Here is a 19,711-nt window from a genome sequence, read left to right as displayed (position 1 = left end):
ATTATTACAAGACCAGTACACCCCCCCCCTCCCTTCTGTTCCCAGCTGTGGTGGCCTCACAACGAAGCAATGATCGCATTCCTTAAGGCTTACAAACACACATCGGACGAGAAATACTTGGAAAAGTTTGCCCAGGTCTTTGATTACTCGTACCAACACGTGAGTACATTACATTGCGAGAATTCTTAAATAGTATTACCTGATGATGCCAAGTTGAAAACATTAGGTTCAGTTGTTGTTTTTTGCGGTCTGTTGTTATGTTTACAGTTTGTGCTGAATGCTTAAATTAATCATGAAATGAAATGATAAGAGAAATTCACACAGGCCTTGGATTACTCTTACCAATTCGTGAGCACATTATGAGAACGTTGAAATAACTAGCTGATGATACAAAGCTGATGGCCACCGTCCTGCTGTCTATATCAACCAACACCTTTTATGGTGTCTCATGAGCATGTTGAGTTCTGTTAGTGTTAGTACTGTAAGGTTGACTGTTCTGAATATAGTACATATAATATATAAATGCCTCTCAAATAAATAATGAAATACTAGGAGAAAAAACTTGCCCTTTTAAAAAAAATCTGTGCTGCTCTTACCAACACGTAAGTTCCAGTTCATAGTTCATGACGAGAAGGCTGAAATAATAAGATGTTGACTGTTCGTGTTGGATAGGCCTAATAATAATATACATAATATTATTATTATAATTATTATAATAGATGTACATGGATTGGCAATTAGAAAAAAAATCCCAAAAATCAACCTGTTCCCCCCCCCCCTAAAAATACAAACAAAAACAAACAAACAGTTACATTTTGTCGCAAACATTTGTTTTACTCTTATTATTATTGTTTCCACGAGCACAGTTCGCTGATACCCAGAAAGGCGAGTGGTTCGGCTACCTGAGCAGAGAAGGGCAAGTCAAAATCAACGCTAAAGGAGGTCCCTGGAAAGGTCAGGCTTATTTCGTGTGTATGTGTATGTGTGTTTGCATGTGTGTGTGTTTGTGTGTGTGTGTGCGTGCGCGCGCATGTCGTGTGTGTGTGCTTATTGTGCATATTTTAACGTACGCATTTAAGTCCGATCTTGTTTTTAGACAGACAGACAGACTGACAGATAGATAGACAGACAGACAGACAGACAAACAGACAGATAGATAGATAGATAGATAGATAGATAGATAGATAGATAGATAGATAGATAGATAGATAGGTAGATAGATAGATAGACAGACGAACAGACACAGACAGATAGTTGGATAGACAGATGGATGTCAAAATGTTTCCACAGGCTGCTTTCACGTGCCGAGATCTCTCATGATGTGTGAACAACTACTCCACGAAATCCTGCAGACCCAGTGACGTCATAGATGTGTGTTAGCCAAAGATGAATGGTGTTATCGTAGCGAAATGTAAATGTCACCAACAACCACCACCACTGACTGGAACTGGAAGGATCAGAGACTTTTTCAGGGGAAATTGATTTTGTTTTCTGGGGACATTTTTACTTGTATTCATAGTTGTTCTCGGGTCTTCCCCTTGTAAATTACCCATTTTTGTTGCTGTTTTTTTAAAGTCTGAAAATGGCAAACTGTGGCTACGTTTTATAAGATGTGTTAACTATTGCCATGACATTATGTGATAATGCATGTCTTTTTCTCGGCTTCTTATTCAACGTATGTTAAAATGTTGATAAAGGTGAATCATTAATATTATTCATGAAACAAAATCGATACACGGATAACATATTAATATACAGTGGAAACCTGATATAACAGGGGTGGTGGGACCACAGAAAAAGTCCTGTTATATCAGATCCCTGTTAAATCAGAAATGCAAAGGAAATAAGCATGTGTGGACTAATCCAGCTTATTTATTCATGGGTAGTTTCCCTTGCCACAAGTACCCTGCGCATGACACATTACGCGTGCGTGTCGCTGGGCTTGAGGCTAGATCGAAGTGTTCAGCACACCGCAGCCCTCTCTTGCTTAACCCGCCGCGTGTGCTTGCAGTGGCGTGGCTTGCGTGGGCTTGCTCCATCACTGCGTTATATTATATATACACTCTCTCTTACTTTTAACACATTGTTAACGAGCTTTTGTCCCTGCTCTAACCGATTGGGCTCCGATGAGGCCCTGTTATTGCCGATAACTTTTAATACAAGTACAAAGAGTGGGTAAAAAACGGGGATTTAAAAAATCCCTGTTATTACTGGGCCTGTTATGTATGGTTTCCACTGTAGAACAAAATACACAGATTCATGTTCACAGTAATATTATTAATATACTGCAACATTATATTGTATCCTGAGATATTTACACGTACTAATTTCTTGAATTAATTCATCGCCTCACTTATCATAAGTATACCGCTGATAAAGTAGGCCTATAATTTCAGTGTGAAGATGTGTGTGTGTGTGTGTGTGTGTGTGTGTGTCTGCATTTGCGTGTGTGTGTGTGTGTGTGCGTTTGTATTTGTAGCCTACACATAATACGCATGTTTGTGTGTATGTATTTTAAGTATGTGTATCATGTACTAGCTTATTAAAGCTATACATAGTCATAATCGTATTGGTCCATTTTCCATGTTACAAAATAAAGCATAATACATGTAATGTCATCATAATACATTAGATAGAGATATAAATATGATTAGCCGTATTCGTTTTTGTGTATCATGTGCATTTGATTTGTGTATTGATCCGTGTGTGTCTGTATGTGAGTTCATAATAACATCTGAATAACAGTTTTACCAGTACAATAAAGACGAAATGTGAACTGCTTCTTTCACTGAAAAGATGGTGAACACTAAACAAAGGAACCAGTAGGCCTACCATGTGTTGAAATGAGGCGCTAATCAAAATAATGAAATAGAAGAAAAAATTTTTCTGCCTGTTGGGCAATTTTTTAAAATGCTTATGTTTTTGGGCTCAGCACCTTTCTATTTCTATGTCCATATTCAAAAACACTTTCTGGCGTAGATTTTACTGAACAACATTGATGAATTGCACACAAAATTTAAAATTGTAGTTTCCATCTACAGACATTACAGCTATGGAAGTCACCAAACTTTGGCAGCCATTCTCTCGCTAATTTTACATCTGACACCAGGACTCCCAACTTCTCCAAACGCAAATGTTCCAACTTCTACTCAAGCTTTACCTTCATACTTTAAGGAGATCAATAACTCCATATATGTGCCCAAAAAATTGATGACACATGAATACGTTCCATAAAAAACAAAAGGAAGTTAACTATCGCTCCAAACATTAAAAATAATAACAAGAGTGTCAAAAGATGAAAATTCAACAACTTTTATTGACAGGGAATTGTTCAGTAAGTTTAACAGCATCATACATGAGTACAATAACGACAATCAATATATGTCATACGACACGCAAACAGATTTTATTTCGATAGTATTAGTAGGCACATTTTGAAATCATAAACCCCTTTGCCTCAACATCTACATGATTTAAAAGCATGAGAAACATTATCTGATCAGCTCTGAACTTTGGCATGCATCTGTACAAGAATTTGATCAATGGGAAACCATCAATTACAGAACTCCCAAAAACCCATAAATAATCAGAATTCATAGATTGGACATATTTCCCTCAAAATTTGATTACTAATAATAAATAAGTACTTTTGATTTTAGTAATGCAAGTAGCATAACAGAAAATAGCAACAAAGTTTTTAAAATTAGAACCAAAACCTGTCAGACCGCCGGATTTTCTAAATTCTATGATCTGTATTTTCCGTTTAGACATTTTGCTATGAAAAAAAACCGTCAACAAATTGAGATCTTGTTTACTTTCGGTAAACCGCTGTTTTCAGATTAATCGTGTTCAGTTTGTTTTTTGCTTTAGTAACAGTTTTATGGCAATTGCAACACAATGAGGTCATAAAAATAAATTGTCAAAGATTAGGTGTTACAAGAGAGTAACAATTTCAAAAATGGAGGAGAGATAGGGACAATCGATGTTTGATAGGCAAGAAAAAGAAAATCACACCAAATCACCCACATAGTTTTTGGGTATAAGCAGAGTCCAATGCATACAAAAAGAACAAAATGGGACCTGAGCATTCGAAACTAACGGATTGCAGCGTCAACAGCTCACTACCTTAGAATTACAAAGTTCAATCTGACATTTTGTTTGGCCATTTTGAGTTACTAAGACCATGAGGTCAGAAAGCAAATGTTCCATCTGCTCCATCAAAGTCACAAGATTATTCGGAGTCGTCAAGATATTCAAGAATTGCATTTGAAAAAGCTTGACATATTATAAAACTCAAATTTTTCAACGTTAGATTTCTCAAAGCTAGCTACTGAGCAGATAAAACTATAATTCTGAGGTAGCGAGCTGGTGAGGTCAAAGTTCCCCTACCACAGACTGCATAACTGAAAAAAAACCCCCAACCCCAGACTCTTTCCACACTGCAGATCAAGATGGTGGTGGGCACTGGCCAAGTAAACACCCCTTCCAAACCCTTCACACACTCTTTTCTGCAGTCAATATATTCAAGCTAGTCAAAGTAGACCTGTAGCGAACGATCTTTCCACTGTTATAGCTTAACCCTGTTCTAGAATGGGACCAAATTTACACACTGTAGTCCTGGATTAATGAATAGGACCAATTTTATTACAAAGATTATCCGCTGTCAATCTATCACTTGTAGGTCCTTTTTTTTCCAGTGATGTTTCAGTGGTATTTTCTTATTTCTCATGTTTATCTTTTTAGTACTGTACTACTTAGCCTAACGGAGGTTGACTAGACATCATTCGAAATACAGGAGTAATGAAAATAATAACAATACAGTATAACACGGACAGCTAGAATTCGTCAGGTCCGGCCTCAGTAGTTCTAGGGATCCATAGATCGAGGGATATCTTACAGAGTTAAAGAAGGGGGGGGGGGGGGGGGGAAAGGCGACCGCTGGCACACTTCGGCAGATGCGTGATTTCGAGTCTTTCATGTTTGACATATCCGTGTTATTATGTAATTATTTTTATACAGTGCATATCCATGGTCTACAGTATGCCCTGTGCCCTACACACCTGTTCATGGGGTAATTAATTACAACAGTCACAGGAGAAGGTACAAACATAATAAATCTGCAGTAGATCTAGTGCCCAGTGCCTACTTTTTATTAAATCATTTAAGCCCGTTACAACTGGTTCAAAGATTTGCATCCGAAAAAGCTTGACATGTGATGCTCAAAATTTTTAACCTCAAGCTTCCTAAAACTAGGTACTGAGCAGATACAACTTAGTAATCCTAGGGTAGCAAAGTTTTGTCGCCCCATGGGCGAGACAATGTGATGATGTGGTGCCCAACCAAGGTCACATATAATATCACTAAGGATTCATTAAGACTGAGAGCAAAAAAAACCCCAAAAATATAGAACTAAGCACAGATTTTCAGACTGAACATGAAAAATGAAGCCACTCTATTTAACCCTTTATGAGCCATATCGGCCTAAACCGGCCTTCCCGTCATGTTGCAATACCGGCTTTTACCCGCTTTGCCGCTGTAGAGCCATCTCGGATTTTACTTTTACTGGCCTGACACGCTCACCTTTAGTGCAGGCTTTGAAGTAAAAACATTCCACTCTAAATTTAGATGCTGACGTCCTAGGCCCTTGAACATAAAATTTCATAGAAAAGTGTCGCTTTAGATCAAAAGAAAAAGCAGTTTCTTTACTAAACCCCCTGAATCTCTGAAAAACATTGAAATAATCTGGTTCTGGGAAGCCATCAGCTGGCCGCCATTTTGGTCCTGCTGTGCTGACCTATTTATGGTGCTAAGAAGGTTAAGGCAAGGGATGATTCTACATTCTATGAAGAAAAAAAAAAGGGCCATATTATATACTTAAAAACCAACTGTGCTGTGAAATGAAGATAATACGATTTACAGTCGGTTTTCCAAGCTCTCTAGCAGGGGTAGATGGCAAAAGAAGACTCGACATGCTCAAAGACTACAAAGCAAACTGAAGACAATGCCAACGGTGAAGGATGTTTTTTCACATCTAGTTACTAACTGTACAGAATAGTGGCCATAGCAGAGGCCACAAGTCATCTTTACCCTTATTCTGTCTATTTTGCTTGAAAGATATTCTCCTCTGCAGAAGCATAGGTCATTGTTAGGCATTGATGGACAAACTATTTTTACTATTATACGAACTAAAAGCAAAAATAGTCTATATATTTTGAATAAATTATGATCAGCAAAAACAGAATTAAGCTCCAAGTCTAATACTGACAAGACAAATGTCCGAAATTTGCAACATTGAGAGTTAATAGGTAAATTATACTGTAGGAATAGAGGTCCAAATTTCACTTCTGAAGAATGAAGGACATTAGGTGCAAATTTATTTTTACAGAACTCTCTTGATTCTATTCAAAGGAAGATTTTTATTGCTAAAATGTAAAAAAAACCACAAGAAGACAAAAAACTAACATAGCTCCTCCCTTCCTACCCCCCCTTATCAATATTCTTTCCAGTGGAGAGAAACCAGATCTCTAATAGGAAGGAAAAGAAACATTCCTTTTTGCAAATGTCATGCAAAATAAACAACAACAAGGAGTGAGTAAGATAAAAATCTATCTCCGAAAAACATCAGCAAGCAAATTTCATTTTGACATAAAACAAAAAGCAGTAATAATAAATATATTAATTGATGCTGTAGGGAGGGATTTCCATGAGAACCGGCCCATCTATATATCCCCAGCTTAGATGTTGCATTTCAGGGTGGGCTCCTCCGTAAAACATAAACGTACTTACTTTCCAAACATTTTTCAAAACGGTCAATCGGACTACAGGGTAAATCAAAACTGCATTGTGGGCAAAACGTCCAGATCCACATTCTGCAAAACTCAATGCATTGCGGTACACAGTGTATTTGAACAACAACTCAACGTAGTAGGTCAGCCCTTTGCGTAGCACCTGTAGGCAGACATTGCAAACCACTCCAAGACCAAAAATAGAGTAGTTTTCCTTAAAATACCCACAATATACAATAGGAGTTTGAGCGGGGATTCGGAGAACCCCAGTAGATAAAGATTGTGTAGCAAACCGACAGTGGCAAATAAACGTGTAATGTAAACACGCGTCAATAAACACAAATATAGAAATGTGTACTTTCACATCATTTAAGACGAGTCGCACAGGACTCGACAGAAACGGAATTGAAGAATTTTTTAAAAAGGGATTTCATCCACACCTAATCGGGGATTTCCGAGAGGCAGAACAAAATTAGGAAAGCTCCGATTTTATCGCAGTAGTTGGCAGGTCTGTATTTGGAGACAAGTGCTGAGCAGGGCAGGGCTAGACCTCCATCTTGTTTTGGATACTGGGGATGTTGCTGATGGCCTGAGGCTCCATGTTGGTGTAGATGAGGTAGATCAGAACCACAACCACCGCCAGCGCTATCAGCTTCACCACCAGAGGAACGCCTTTGCTTTCTTGCTCCACTCTGGACAAAAACAAAAAATGTTGAAGAAAAAATAATGAAAAGTTCGTTCATTTTAGACATATGCACAAGTATTAGACAAGCGAAAAAAAAAAGAAGGAATTTTAGCTGAAAAACAAGCGCTTAAAACGCTAAAACATCGTAAAGCAGTTTTAAAAACATTACAATCAACTAAATTAGTTTAAAATTAGCTAGGTCTTTAGTTTTAATAATTATTTTATAGCACTTACAACACAAATAAGTCACATAAACATGTATTATATAAGTGCCTAAGATTAGAGGTGTTATTATAGACTTAAATACAAAGAAAAGACACAGGTGAGATAAAGATGATAGATTTTTGATAAGAAAGAAGGAGCAGACCATACCTAAGCACCTACATGCCATGGTCTTTTGTGTTAAGAATGTCACCTGTGCATGTTGTGAAAAAATAAAATTCGACAATTAATCAGCATTACACTCCAGTCAAGTCCAAAGGGTGGGCGAAAAAAAAACCCAACAATCTAACAATGCTCAGAGAGAACCAGGGCATAACACCTGGCTTTTTGAGGTACACAAAGCAGAAGAAAAATGTGAGGCATCATGATGAAAACGGACGCTCGTCAAAATAATGAAATCCAGGTAAAAGACATTTTCCCGCCAGCTTGACAATTTTTATGGAACTTTAATTTTTTCGACTCAACAAATGATATATCCTTTCTGTGTGGATTTTACTGAAAAAATGATTGAGGCGCAAAAATGGAAATTTAGAGTTTCCAAGGACCCTCAAGCTTTGGAAGTCACCATATTTTGACAGCCATTTTTCAGCTGATTTTTCCCTCTGAAACCAGGTGACCCACATCTCCTCATTCAATCGCAAATATCTCGACTTTCATTCAAGAAAGATGGGCATTTTCATTCAAGATAGATGGGTAGTTTGTGATTCAAAGTGCGACAGATGAACAAGCTTTTAGATGAAACCAAAAACTCTATAAGCCCAAAAATTGACAAGCGCCTAATTCCACCGGGTAGTGACACAAACGTCATCTATTTACAGCCCTCTTCATCAACCTTAAAAATCCTCACATATTTTTAGTCATGAAGAAATCTCTCAGCACCACAACACACACATAAGACATACTTGACAGGCAGCGGCCTTCCACCACTGGGCCGGGAGCTCAGTGTTTCAGTCGGAGTTCGCCTCGTCGCAGACAGAGAAGGTCGACTGTCGATTATGGGTGTGGACTGATCAAAAATTTCCCGTCGAAACCGAGTTTGTGTGGGAACTGGGCTGAAAGACGAAAAATGAAAAACACATGTAGCATTCATTTTTTAGTTTTAGTAAAAATTTTACGGCACTAGCAACACAATAAGGTCATATAAGTGCCGAAGATTAGAGGTGTTACAAGAGAGTAACAAACACAAAAAAGAAAGAGGGGAGATAAAGACGATAGACATTTGATAGAAAAGAAGAAGCAGCAGCAAACCACACCAGAGCACCTGCCAACCACATTCATTTTTTGAAATTCTTGCATTCATAGTATTGAGAAGTTCTTGAGAAGAAGAATGAATAAGTTACAATGGTCAGTTACTACAGCAAAAAAAAAAAAAGAGAAGGAGACAGACAGAGAGAAGAGACTAGAGAGTACAAAAGAAGGACCTACTGGTTACACCCTCCAACAACCCACAATATTTGTCAGGCGAAATAGAAGAATTACGAGAATTAAAGGTTAAGACGACTTGTGGCTTCTGCTATTGCCAATGAGACCAATTCTGAAAGAGAAAAGTTTGCCATATTCTGAGCATCCAAAAGCTCCACTCCCACTTGTGGATGTGTGCAGTCTGAGGGCCTCTCTCTGGAGGCGAAGTCCTTCACGGACATTTTCAAAGTGTCTTTTTAGTGCTTTTTCAGTGCACAAAGTGAGCAAGAGCACAATGTTTAAAGCAAAGGCAACAGCAACCATGTACTTTACATTCATGAACAGAAGCAAACCAGACTGCTGTAACCTCCTGCGTCAAAGGGGGTGTAAAAATATCTACATTAATTTAACCCCCAAAAAAATTTAATAAAAAATATTTTAAAATCCTCTGCATTATTAGTTATACTTATGATACATGATACAGAGTCCCATACCAACATACTACAGTCAATACATCCATGGACTGAGAGTGCATCAGAGCATTCAGGGTAGGGTTGTGCGTGTGTGTACTAAAATCCATCCGCGTCGTTTTTTAAAGTACACGAGTACTCACTCAAATCAAAAACCTCCAAGTACAAAGGTAATTACTCGACCTGCTTTTACCATTAAGTAGAAACACAAATTTTGGCCAATATTCATAGTTTCTGTTTGTTACTGCATGGTATTTCTTTTTCTTTGCGCACTATTCAAATCTTCTCAGTAATTTTAACTTTTCTCTGTTGTATTTCCTTTTTATTAATGTTTCATTTTCTGCTTTGTATTATTACTGTTAATTGATTGGTAAAACTTAGTTGAGGCATCAGTAAATGATATTGAGTCTATGCTCAGGCTTCAAGTACTAATTCAGGGATACTCACATAGATGAAGGAGAGGTCATTCTTGCACTTGCAGAAGGTGTAGATCTGGTTGAAGTCGATGGCAATTTCAGTTCAACTTCTAGGAGAACATAAGTATAAAAGAGAAATTCAAATACCACGGGTGAGTTTGGTTTCATAAACTCAGTAGTACAGCCACACGATAAGTTCATAACTGCCACACTGAGAAAAATCAAGACAGATTGATAGAGACAGGAGAGGGAGAGTGAAGAAGTAGGACCAACCAGTGGCAAGCCTTAATCAACCGCCACCTGTGGAAAATGTTGTACGAAAAATAAAAGTATGGCCCTCATGTGACTACAAATACAAAATAATACCATAAAAATACCCAACAGGATAAGAACAAATGTACTCAAATCAAAGACAAGTAGTTAAGTACTTGTACTAGAGAAAGAAAGTGTTGGCATTTTCACCTCACCTCAAGCCATCTTGCTATATGTCGAACATCATCTTAAAGAAAGTTGAAACAAGAACGTGAAAACAAGTTTCATCTCTATAAAAGCAGAGGAAGCACTGACATCAAACAAAAATCCCAGCACTTACCCTCGTCCTCCTCATCGTCATCGGGAACTGGCTCAAAATTCTGTGTGGGTGGAGAGGCTTCACCAGTTTTCAGTTTGAAAAGTTTGCGTTCATACGTACCCCTGGTAGCAACTGTAAACATAAATAAAAACAAAACATGACTGATGCCAGCATTTCTTTTCTTTTTGTTAGTTTTTTCAGTTTGTCCCTTCATGATCTTTATGATTATAAGCTTTGTTCATAATTTTTTTTATCTTAACCTACGAAACAGCCAGGACACCTATGTGCCAAATCATGGCTGCTTGTTCGGTCTTTCGATGAGCGAGGATCACATCGTCCAGCATTGTCTCTCATCATTACTCCATTATGAACACCATGTGTCCTTTGGAATCTAAAATGAGGGAAAGGGTGATCATGAAAATCACAGTGACTCCCCTTCCCAAAAAGGCTAATCTGTACTGGAAATTGATATTTCAATACATTTTTAATAATCCATAAGCGTACAACCTTCACACATAGAGCATAATATTTCCAACATTCCATTCTCTGCAAAATACTTTAAAAAACCCAGTCAAAGTAAAACTATCACTGCAGACTAATAGCATGGGGGGGATTGAGGTGCAATGCGTACTTTTAATATTATGTTATGTACTTGAATACCAAAAAGCAATGAGACAAAAAACCAAGGATGCACAAAGTCATTTCCAGTAATAATCATTTAGAGAAGAAATATAAAACGAAATTGTTACAATGTTGATGAAAAAAAGAAGTTAGCAAAGCAATGAATAGCCGTAAGGGGGTGAGGGTTGATGTACCTTGATCTTGTGACTTAAACGTTTTATTAAATTTTTTTTTAGCCAAAGCAGCGTAATACTTTTGAACCAATTTGAGAGGAGCTACAGAAAGGTTTCTCAAAAACAAAAACTGAAGTCCACAATTAATACGACATATGCAGCATTCCAATCCCAGGTGGTACAGCTAAAAGCAAGGAAAGGTCAAGGAGATCATAATAATATCAAACGGAAATGTGGCAAACGTCAAAGAAATTTCCTCGTTAACTCGATAAAAATTCATTGAACCTACCATTGATGGGGCCGACATCTATACCATAGTCAACCAGCATCTGGGTGAGCTCTTCATCAGATAAAGAACTGTAATCAATTTGATTTGTCAGAGGCATGTTGTCTCCTCTTACGTCAAAAGTTTCAGAAATATACAGCTCTTCCACAGAAGCCTGTGAAATAAAATTTGAAAATGTTATTACTTTACTCTTAAAACCTTACAACCCAAATTCAACTCATCAAGGGTATAAAAAGTTAGGCTTCTAAATCTGGAAGACAGCCAAAAATGTGCCAAACATCAGAGTTTACATTTTAATCTATCTAAATTACAATTTCTCTAAAACTTAGTGATTTATTATTAGTTTAATTTTAAGTAGCCTAGGCCTACTACATTCTAACATTATCATCATAATAAGTATTCTTAGTGCTAAATCCCAAATCTTTACAAGGCCAACCCTTTCATTCACTCTTTAATTGTGTTAATATTTTTTAAAGTCTTAATAGAGTAGGCTAGACTAGATCTAGTCCCTTGCCTCTAACCCATCCCTTAGAAGGGTGTAATCTAGAGGCAATGTCGATATTACCAGAGAGAAAGGAGCTATCATTCATCTTTGGAAGGCTAATTGGGAGTTGACTCCTCATAATGTCAATTGGCTATTGGAAGTCGACTGCCCATTTAATCAATTGATGTTATTAGGAGTCACAAAAACGAACTCATTTTTAACCTCAAAGGGTTTTGTTGAGGTTCCTTTGCAAAATTACGAAAGCTGAGTAGATTGGCTTTAAAAACCCCACAAGAAACCCCCAAAGTATATATTTCTGAGTCGAGTCTACCTCATTTGCATAAAAGGGTGGACTTCCGAGGATTAATTTGCCACTGGACAAGTGCAGCTTTCTCTGTATCTCTGCACCGGTCTACTTTCTAGACCTGCATGTGAGCCTCAACCAAATTGTCTGAATATTTTGCGCACACCACAACCCCCCCCCCGCCCATAAGACCTTTTGTGGGTGTCATAAAAGGAAGGACTTCCGACACTTCCATGTAACGAGCGACCACCCCAACAAACGCAATAAAGAAGAGACCTAATCCTAACCATAACCCAAACCATACCCCAAAAATAGGCACTCCTATATAATCAATAACTGCGGTCCCATTTTGGGATGGATACTCGTTTTGACCCCACCAACGATTACTTCTTGTTCTAAACGATTACTTTTTGATGCGCGTGCTGATATAGGCCTATGGAGGGATAGCCAATCAAACCTAAAACTGCAAAACATCAAATTATGGTCAAATTCAGGGGGGCATGCAATTTTTATCTATTTCGAGTCTGAATATGGGTTTTATCTATCCGGACTCGGGTCAGAAAAAACTATTTTATTTATTCGGGCTCAGCTTCTAAAAGTGAATTATGTGAGTGTAAGAAGGTTACATAATATAAAATATAACTGTCGTCGGGGGATTTTACGTAAAACCAGAATTAGAATTGCCTAAAAGGACTGTGTAATTGTGTCAAAAGACTGCACTCTCATTAGATCTACCCAATGTCAGTGTCTAAGTACACAGTAACCAACAACTCATGGTCTTTCCAAAACCACTACAGCATCATCATTACTTCCACCACCATTTGCATAAACATCCACATGTTTAATTTCATTTTGTTGTGTGTTAAAGGTTTTCTGCGATTATTTTTTAAAAAATCACATCGCACAAAAAGGACAGCCGTGGCCTCTTCTCACAGCAAGCCGAGAGTGCGATATCACTTTGCAAGCAATCTCATTGGCCGACCGAATTAATTTTGCCCCCGGCAAGGTAACCTCAACTTGGTTGTTCTGTTAATTCAAATGATACAGGGAGGGCCAGTTTAGATAGATCTAGTAACTGGATATTGAAGTTCACATCTCGATTGTTATTATTATAATCGAAAAAAAAATCATAAATGCTAGAAATATTTAGGAACAAGGGTCGGAAGTCGGAACGGACGTCATGCTGGACTCAATTCCGAGTCTGAATAGTCACTTTGTTGACACAAGAATAGAATGAATCCGCCATTGAAGTCTATGATCTAAATCTAGATCTATCTATGGCTGCGGTTATTGTTACAATAGTGCGTACAACTCTAACTAGTTATTAGTACAATTGTACCAATAACCAGACAGAGTTATTTGTACAATTATTCGAATTATGGAGCTTGTTGGTAAAAATAAGCCCAGATCACTAGATCTAGTCATCCAGTAATTTCTCCCCTGGGTTGAGAATCAATATCAATTAATAACTTTAACCAGGCCTAAATTGGTAGGCCTAAAGGGAAAAGTAGGCTAGATCTAGATATATATTAAAGATCTACAATTATGACTATTATGTTTCTTTGTTTTTACACAAAACCATGAGTGGAAATCTAAGAAGTCAAAACAAACAATTTTGAGGAAAAAAATTGTTGGTCAGTCGGGGGAGGAGAGAGAAGAAGAAAAAAAAATAACTCCCGGGACTGGAACTTGAACCCACACTCATTATAATATATAATACTTCTTCAAACGCAGACACGCTGTCATTTCGGCCATCAGAACTATCAACAGAATGAGGTAGATTTTAAGCTTAAATATATATTTTTACAGCACGGTTTCAACGCAACACATATTTCTAGGCAAGTGGTTATTCTCCGGTGTCGCACCGGTCTACTATTACTACTAAGACAGAACATGTAGAATACCTGGCCCAACCAGCGACCACTTGTTGTATTTTGCTTCTCAGTGGTCTGCTCTGTCAGCAAAATAGGTCAGGCAATCCATGTTCAGGGCCGCTTCAGTGTGTCAACTTCCGGTTTATACTGTGATATTGTCAATCATTCCAAAATGCCATTCGCATATTTTGCATTTTAACATGTTAATGCTCTGCCCTTGGCACAACCGCATGCCCTCAGCGCGATCGACGGAACAGGGCGAGACCATGCGCACAGAGATATAACAGGTGCAAGAAAGTTGTTTAGTACACTATTTAAAGGTTAGTACAGTGGAATCCTGTTATAACGAGAGGGAGGGGACGGGTGTGAAATGTCCGTTATAGCAGGATTCTCGTTACAAGGGATCCAGTAATAAATTCAAGGGAAATAGTAAACTAGGCCTAATCTTTGAGTTTGGCGTTCTGTTTATTCCTTTTTGTATTTCTCCTGATGATGATTTGTTCAACATGATCTCTAGGTCTTACTTGATAAAAAAATCGGATTAGGTTTCTTTCTCTAGCACTAGCAATGTTGACAAATCGGCCTCGGCGATCAGAAAGAAGGGGCTCTGGCTCTAGGCTAACTCGCCCGCTGTGTTGTCCCCTACCCCACCACACCCTGTGGTGCGTTGCGTCTGCTTGCGCACGTCACACATTCACTCCATCCATCTATCACAGCATTGTGACCACTCCATCCCGCACCACAGAAGTGAGAGGCACGGTATGCCTAGATAATCTAGACTGGGCTGGCCTATCACACGATGCGTTCTGCTTGTCTGCGCATGCCACACCTTCCCCATTCATTCGCTTCGGCCTTCATTGTTGGTTCGCGTGGGCTCTCCCATTCTTTGTTTCGCTGGATCACCAACAACTTTCTCTACTGGTAAGGTTTTATAACATGTTTAATTGGTCTGTGCACTGTGCACAGCAGCAGCAATATTCCGTTATAACCGACTCGCGTGAAGGTCTGATTGCGCAATAGCAGTATTTTATTTACAAAGATAAAGAAGGAGAAAAAACGGGGTTTTACAATAGTGTCTTTATAACAGACTTCTCGTTGTTTCAGGACTTGTTATAAGTGGACTCCACTGTAAAATCATTTCTTTAGCAAATTATGATGAAAACAATTTTTAATTAACAGAGGGTACAGAGACAAGTGGTCGCGGGTTGGGCCAGCTACTCTAGTTTAGTAACGGAAGAAAACTTCTCTAAGAATGTTTCTGATAAGCCTTTCACTTCGAACTCGACAGCTGCACTAGCAGACGGCTGACGTTCTCGGAAAAGGATTGACCAAAAGTGAAACTAGACAAGGCACGTAACTCTAAAATATAACAGATTGCACACGAGCTGCACAGAAGGAAAAATGGGGAACTGGTCGCGCTCAGGGCACGGTCGCGCCAAGGGCGGAGTTCTCTAGATCTAGGCCTGTGGGCATGTATTATTGTACGGATAATTGTAGCAATTATTCGTATAGGCCTAAATATGTAGCAATTGTGCGTACAATGTTGTACGGATAACTAGATAGAGTTGTTCGCACTGTATGGATAACCACTCCGATATCTACAATGAGATGAGTAGATCTAGGCCTTGATGAAGTAATATTATTATATTTATAATTGGAATGGCTGTCGTTATTCTCACCCGGGGTGAGAATAATGTTATATTATTGTTATTCTCACCGCGGGTGAAAATAAAATGAATATTATTCTCACCTCTTTTCTGGTCTGAGAATGCAATGGATTTTTATTCTTAGGCCTACCTGGGTGTTGAGAACAGATTATAAAAAATAATTTGTGAATTGTAAGAGGTTTGCGACCTGCCCCGGAGCACAAGCCGATTTTTCTAGGCTCCCGCGGGGATTGTTATTGTTTCATTTTTTTAAATCTTGAGAGTATGCACACATGCTTCACCAAAACCCTAGACAAGTGTATTCTAAATTCAGAAAGGAATTGACTAGCCAGAGTAGTATGTTTTTGAAAATAATAGCCTTAACTGAAAGCTGTGTGAAACAATGTTAGTAATAGTTTGTCATTGTAATGTTAGAATTGGCATTTGTTTTCAACACAAAAAACATGTTATTGTTATCCTTAGCATAACCCACAGTTATTTTTAAGGCACGCAGCCTAGTGCCTTGACCCTCGGCTTATTTTTTTCTTAATTTTGATAGGTTATAAACCATTCAAAAGAGTGAAAATTTCCATTGCAGAACCAATAAATACTGTAGGAACATAAGATGACGGTATTTGGTCAAAGGGAGTGTATGCAGACCCGGTAACCGGGAACAAAGTCACAAAGTATACAGACCCGGTAAGGGAACTCTTTTGTGATTTCTGAGAGTTTCGAGCGCCCTCTTGGCTCAGGGTAGACCTTGGTTCTTCTAGATCTATGGTCTAGATCTAGATCTAGGCAGACAAACTTAAAACTTTGATCTAGTTTCGCTGCTAGCCTAGATCTAAATGAAGAGTGCGGATGTCTTTTCGATGAACGATCGTTTTTCCTCCGTTTTGGAGTTGGAGGAATCACAATTTGAAGAAAAGAACGAGTTACAATGTCATAATTTCAATCGAGCAGCCCCCCCCCCCCCCCCCTCTCTCTCTCTCTCTCTCCTCTGTGTATCGCTCGCCTTCTCTTTTTCTTTGTTTGTCTGTCTTTCTTTGTCCCCACCTTTTTCCCACTCTATCTTTCTCTCGTTCCCTCCCTCCAACTGAGGCATGTCATATACATTTTGCTAGCACCCCCCCCCCCCTCTCTCTCTCTCACACACACACACACGATTTCTACCGGGTCTGGGGGCTGAAACTCTTCGAAATCACAAAAGAGTTCCTCTACCGGGTCTGTATACTTCGTGACTTTGTTCCCGGTTACAGGGTCTGTATACACTTCGTTGGTCAAAAGACAATGGTCGCCTCCCGCGCTTAAGAGCTGACCCGCCTGTCGGCGATATTAGTCGCCTCGCGGGCTAAGCGGAGTGAGAGAGGGAGACGAGTTTTGTCGCCTGGAGCGCTCAGTGACAGGGGTCCTATGATGTCCGAAACGAAAAAACCGGGCGAGAATAGTAGGCTGTCGTCGTTATTCTCACCAACAGTATCAATTTTGGGAGGGGTGAGAATAATATAATATCCAGTTTATCCTCACCCCGGATGAGAGTAATCACTCCGCCGTATTGGAATATTGGCACTGGGACAATTTGCCTAAAGGGGTCTTTCACAACAGAAGGGAGTGTCGGACTGAATTGAGTCCAGCATGACGTAGATCTAGAATCTATGTTCCGACTTCCGACCCCTGTGTTGGAAGTCCAGGAATGGGATAACATATAAAAACATTTTAAAAATAGTAATAGCCTAACCTAACGTCTAAAATCTAGACTAGATTCTAATTCTAGATCTATATCTAGATCTAGACCTAGATCTAGATCTAGTCTAGATCTAGTGAAAGTGGATATTCTCACTCGCACGGAAGTTCTCGCAAGATCAACTCCTCCCCTCTTCTCTCTCTCTCTGTCTCTTTCTGAATACTGTCTATGTCTATCGGTGTGGACGATCAAATTGACCAAAACAAAGTTAAAAAAATGATGTTAAAACACAAAAGTAAATTAATTTGGTTGTCTACAAAGATGCTACGGCTATTTAACTTTTCGAATCGAGCCGAACTACGCGGGTCGCCATTTTGTTTTGCCCGGAAATTCTCGCGCTACTCCTCTCTCTCTTTCTCTCTCTCCACTGCCCACAGACAAAATTGTACGCTTTTAGTAGGCTACAGTTGTAATGGAACGTTTGTTCACGGCACAGAATTCTACAATTTTTCTGTTATCACAGTATAGAATTCTGTGGTTTAGGGTGAACGCAAAATTTGGTGAACGCGCACCGGGTGAGAATAGCCACAAGACTCGCCTGCACTATTCTCACTCCGGGTGAGAATAGAGGTGGCCAGATCTAGTCTACATCTAGACTTAGATCGAGACTCAAAACTTCAGATTTCCACAACCAGTAGGGGTTCAAATACACAACATGTGCACTACGAATCGAATGGTGAATGAAGGCAAAAGAAAGGCAGCAGACAGTGTCACAGACAAAACTGATGAAAACAATGTTCAATGTTACAGAACAGATCAGACCACACCACACTAAAAATGCCCACCGACCACTTGTGCTTGTGTTTGAACAAGTAGAATCTTGATCTAAATCTAGATACAAGTGACTAAACATTCACTGAAGTAAATAAATGAACATAGGGCCTATTTTAATTTACAAATGTGCATGCTGACTCACAAAAACGTATAAATACCACTTTCACTTTACGCGCTCGTTCCGCGAATGTTGCTGTACCAGTTCGGAAATTTGCAAGCTCGAGGCTCGAATGTTGTTGTACCGGTCGGTAGGTCTAAGGAAATTTGCAAGCTCGTCTGTTGTGCCGATTACTTTCTCAAATCTTTTCCCTGCGATTACAGCAGCATCTTCTTTTTTTATAAACAGGTTGCTCTTTGGTTTGGTTAAAGAATAGAGGTATCATTGCTGGCGGTACAATGCCATAGTATAGGCCTAGCTGCTCATCCTTCCTCTCCAGGATCCATGAAAGGATTGGCTATTGGCTTGCTTACTGTGACAATTATCAACTGGTTGATCAACTTTGTGAACAATACAACCTGAAGGGGCTGTTCGTACGTAAATATCTAAACCAATATCCCATATAGGCCTGCTTTTGGGATATGAATGGATGTGCATTTATTGCTTGAAACAATTTATCAAACATATGTGTTGTTTTTTAAAGTTAGTTTGTTGTTGGTGTTCTTTCCCAGTGAATAATATAGAGGGGTAGTATCGAGTTTGAAGCATAGTCGATACTAGTACTAGTTATAGAATCGAGTTATAATATCAAAGGTCCATTTTTTAAAAACTGTTCGAATAGCACGAAGAAGCCTAGCCGGAAGTATTAAAAATAATAATGATTAGTTATAAAAGTAACACGAAACAAAGTCGAACACGGAAATAAAACAAAACAAAGCAAAAGCATTGTCCTCAGTTTTTGGGCATTTCATGTTGAGTTATTCGTATCATCCTAAAGCTTGTTCATTTGTGTTGCTTTCCCTGAAAAAACCCCCACCCATCTATCTTGAATAGAAGTTGAGATATTTTTGATCGAAGGAGGTAGATGTCACCCGGTTTCAAATGTAAAATAAACGAGTAAATTCTTAATTTTATAGCCATCGAAGTTTGAGGACTCCCATTGCTTTTAAAAAGTTCTTGGAAACAGAAGATTTACAATTTTTTTGCCTTCAAGTTTATTTTTAGTAAGATACTTCCAAAATATTTTAAATCTTTCGTGTGCGTGCGCTCAGGCTTGCTCGCGTGCATGTGTGTGTGTGTGTGTGTGTGTGTGTGTGT

General features: G+C 38.8%; 2 protein-coding genes across 2 annotated transcripts in view; one reads left to right on the top strand and one right to left on the bottom strand.

The window, feature by feature from the left end:
• LOC101859443 (N-acylglucosamine 2-epimerase) overlaps positions 1-1,811 on the top strand; it is a gene marked incomplete at its 5' end in the record, with an annotated part of 3,662 nt that extends 1,851 nt beyond the window's left edge. Inside the window, 3 exon segments of the mRNA XM_005110150.3 lie at positions 46-159; positions 867-954; positions 1,291-1,811. Of these exon segments, the coding sequence (XP_005110207.2) occupies positions 46-159; positions 867-954; positions 1,291-1,361 (273 nt within the window).
• A 1,485-nt stretch (positions 1,812-3,296) lies between these two features.
• Positions 3,297-18,647, bottom strand: LOC101859205 (lamina-associated polypeptide 2). Its single transcript, XM_005110149.3, has 6 exons — positions 18,615-18,647; positions 11,634-11,784; positions 10,572-10,682; positions 10,011-10,089; positions 8,595-8,744; positions 3,297-7,477 (listed from the first exon to the last, which is right to left on the bottom strand). The coding sequence occupies exons 2-6, from the start codon at positions 11,728-11,730 to the stop codon at positions 7,330-7,332; spliced, it is 585 nt and encodes a 194-aa protein (XP_005110206.1). The 5' UTR covers positions 11,731-11,784; positions 18,615-18,647; the 3' UTR covers positions 3,297-7,329.
• Positions 18,648-19,711: the final 1,064 nt, after the last annotated feature.

Source organism: Aplysia californica, unplaced genomic scaffold (genome assembly GCF_000002075.1).
Source record: "Aplysia californica isolate F4 #8 unplaced genomic scaffold, AplCal3.0 scaffold00857, whole genome shotgun sequence".
NCBI lineage: Eukaryota > Metazoa > Mollusca > Gastropoda > Aplysiida > Aplysiidae > Aplysia > Aplysia californica.
This window is presented reverse-complemented; position numbering and strand designations above follow the sequence as displayed.